This window comes from Cebus imitator, unplaced genomic scaffold (genome assembly GCF_001604975.1).
Source record: "Cebus imitator isolate Cc_AM_T3 unplaced genomic scaffold, Cebus_imitator-1.0 Scaffold229, whole genome shotgun sequence".
NCBI classification, from domain to species: domain Eukaryota; kingdom Metazoa; phylum Chordata; class Mammalia; order Primates; family Cebidae; genus Cebus; species Cebus imitator.
The window spans coordinates 2,923,100-2,926,408 of record NW_016107544.1 but is presented as its reverse complement, the minus strand read 5'-3'; the positions used below and the strand labels follow the sequence as shown (position 1 = coordinate 2,926,408).

Here is a 3,309-nt window from a genome sequence, read left to right as displayed (position 1 = left end):
GTCGATTTGGCTATTGAAACGTGTATGCTTCACGAAGTTCTCGTGCTGTGTTTTTCAGCTCCATCAAGTCATTTATATTGTTCTCTAAGCTGTTTATTCTAGTTAGCATTTCATGTAACCTTTTCAAGGTTCTTAGTTTCTTTGCATTGGGTTAGCATGTCTTTTAGCTCTGAGAAGCTTATTACCCACCTTCTGAAGCCTGTTTCTGTCAATTCATCAGATTCATTCTCCATCCAACTTTGTTCCCTAGCTGGTGAAGAGTTGTGAACTCTTGGAGGAGGAGAGGAGTTCTAGTTTTTGGTGTTTTCATCCTTTTTGTGCTGGTTTCTTCTCATCTTTGTGGCTTTATCTCCCTGTGGTCTTTGTAGTTGGTGACTTTCGGATGAGGTCTCTGAGTGGACATCTTTTTTGTTGATGTTGAAGCTATTTTTTTTCTGTTTCTTAGTTTTCCTTCTAACAGTCAGGCCCCTCTGCTGCAGGATTGCTGGAGGTCCACTCCAGACCCTGCTTGCCTGGGAATCCCCGCGGGGGCTGCAGAACAGTAAAGGTTGCTGCCAGTTTCTTCTTCTGTTATCTTTGTCCCAGAAGGGTACCACCAGATATTGGCCTGAGCTCTCCTTTATGAGGTGTCTCTTTGGGGTATATGGGGGTCGGGGAGCTGCTTAAAGAGACAGTCTGTCCCATATAGGAGCTCAAGTGCTGTGCTGGGAGCTCAGTTGTTCTGCGCAGAGCTGCTGGGCAGGTACGTTTAAGTCTGTTGCAGTGGAACTCATAACCGCCTCTTTTCCCAGGTGCTCTGTCCTAAGAAGGTCAGGCTTTATTTATAAGTTCCTGATGTGCTGCTGTCTTTTTTTTACAGATGCTCTGCCCCGCACTGAGATAGTTTCACAGTCTGCCAGCAGAGGCATTGCTGAGGTGCCATGGGCTCTGCCCAGCTGCTGTGTAAACTTCCTTGAGGCAGTTAGAACTACCTCGGTATTGGTGGACTGCCTCGGTAGTGGCAGATGCCCTTCCCTCCACTGAGCTGAACTGTCATGGGTCCAGCTCCACTTGCTGCAAAACTCTCAATCCAGAGTGTTTCAGATTGCTAATTTTGTGGGGGGTGATACCTGCCAAGCCAGATCACCTGGCTCCCTGTCTCAGCCCCCTCCCTTTCAGTTGAATGGGCGGCTCTGTCTCCCAGGTGTTCCAGGCGCCAGTTGAAACAGCTGCCCAGATTTGTGTGAGTTTCTTTGCACCAACCTGCGGCACCGGCTGAAGTAGCTCTGCTGGAAACTCGTGGCACTTTTCGGCCCAGGAATCTCCTGATCTGTAGGCAGTGAAAACTCGTTTGGAAATGCAGTGATCACTCACTCTCTGCATTGTTCTTTCTGGGAACTGCACTCCAGAGCTGTTTCTATTCAGCCATCTTGGATCCTCCCCACTAAAGCTAAATTTTTAAAAATTATTTTATAGAAGAAAGTATCTGATATCAATTGTTTTGGTTTGTATTAGAGAGGGAGAGATATTGTAAACCAGTGACAAAATGTTACAGAATAGTCTTAAACTTTGTATAATTTTAATCAACCTTAGGTTCTTCACTTACTAATTTTTTAAATTTTATTTTTAAATTTGATCTTATTTTAAATTGACAAATCACACTGTCTATAGGGTGGAGCGTGATGTATTGAGATGTGTACAATATGGAATGATTAAATCAAGCTTTCATTTGCTTATTTTGAATATCTCAGATTTTTTCATTTTGTAAACAATGTGAGTCATGATGGTAGTATTTCATATTAGTGTATTTGAAATTACATTGTTTAAGTAGTTATGAATTATTTTTTGAAAACAAATATATTAATCTTCTAGAATAATATTCATTTTTGCATGTAATTTTTGGAAATAATTTACTCTGAATAATATTAATGTTAAGAAATCTCTTGATACTTATTAATATAACTAGATATAGCCTTTATACCATTTTGATTTAGTTAAAAGTTCTTTGAGATACTTGAGATACAGAATACTGTATTCATTTATTTCTTTTCACCTAGGTTTTTGTAGAACTCACTAAAGAACAAGAGGAGGAAGATAATAGCTGTGGAACTTTAAACAGCACACTTTGGTGGGAACGAACACAAGAAGACAGAGTAGTATTTTGAATTTGAATTGTTCAGTCTGCTTAATGGACTTACTCCTTCTTCACTTAATTTTAGCTTTGGTTTAAAAAGCTCACTATTGGAATGGTAACTGGAGGACCATGAAAGCTCTTGAAGTTTTTCTAAGCTCCTTAATTGAAATGCTGTGGTTGTGTGTTTTGCTTTTCGTTAAATAAAATTTATGTAATAATTAAGTGAACCTGCATGTTTGTATTGAAATATATTGAACTATAAGTTTGTATGTCATCTTTTCCACCTTTCAAAAACAGTGCGTTTGAATTTATGATTTAACAGAATAGTGATAGAGTAATTTTGAAGTTATCTATAAGTTTATGTCATCTTCTTAAATAAGTATGTAATATTCCAATCTAAATAAAAAACCAATTCATAACTAGTACATAGAAAAGATACATAAAGCAATGTGAAAGTTTCTTGCTTCTCCTTTTCAACTGCTAAAAAAAGCACTTTGAATGGAAGTTGTCATCCATAAAAGCCGAAGTGTAAGCACTAGGAAATCTCAATATAGAGGCTTGAGGAAAGTGATATCCGCTAGGTGGCAGTCATTGATCATAATAAGTGAAATGACACCTTGTTCTATTAGATAATTTTAGACATAGGTAATTAAGTGTTTGAAATTACATTTCTTTTATTTAAAGTAAAAATTCAAAAGTGTTTTAGTTATTATAATTAAAGGATGACTGTGTATAGAATCTTATGTAATAGTCTGATTCTTTGACTCTGTCTAGAATGACAGATATCTATAGAGGTGGAAGAATTAAGCTATACCTTTTCCTCCACCACTCTTGGAACATATAAATTTTTTGTCATCCTCCTTGTATAATTGAGTTGAGTAGTCACAATCATGTTATTTTACTCATTCAGTTACTTTGCTTTTAATGTATGTGAACACATCCTCTTGTAAACAATTTTAAAAGACTCAATTTTTTTAGTTTTTATATACTCAGAATATATTTTGGTTATTAAATTAAATTATGTTCCCTTTCTCACAGTAACAAAATCTGACTCAGGAGAAATATAACTTAATTCTTAGGAAAGCAAGAGTAAGTGATCTAGAAAGCAAAGGAGAAAAAACATCAAATATGTTATTAATTTACAGTATACAGTTCATGTTTCTGAACATATTAATTTTAAAATGTCTTAAATTACT

At 36.5% G+C, this 3,309-nt stretch overlaps 1 protein-coding gene across 4 annotated transcripts in view; it reads left to right on the top strand.

Moving 5' to 3' along the window:
• ABCA5 (ATP binding cassette subfamily A member 5) overlaps positions 1-2,856 on the top strand; it is a 96,098-nt gene extending 93,242 nt beyond the window's left edge. For 3 of the 4 annotated variants that reach the window (XM_017497359.2, XM_017497360.2, XM_017497358.2), the window contains one exon: positions 2,037-2,551. In XM_017497359.2, the coding sequence (XP_017352848.1) occupies positions 2,037-2,144 (108 nt within the window). In that variant the 3' untranslated portion in view covers positions 2,145-2,551. Of the gene's footprint in view, positions 1-2,036 lie in introns of all 4 variants that reach the window. The other variant, XM_037727420.1, reaches the window with a different exon arrangement.
• The last annotated feature ends 453 nt before the right edge of the window (positions 2,857-3,309 follow it).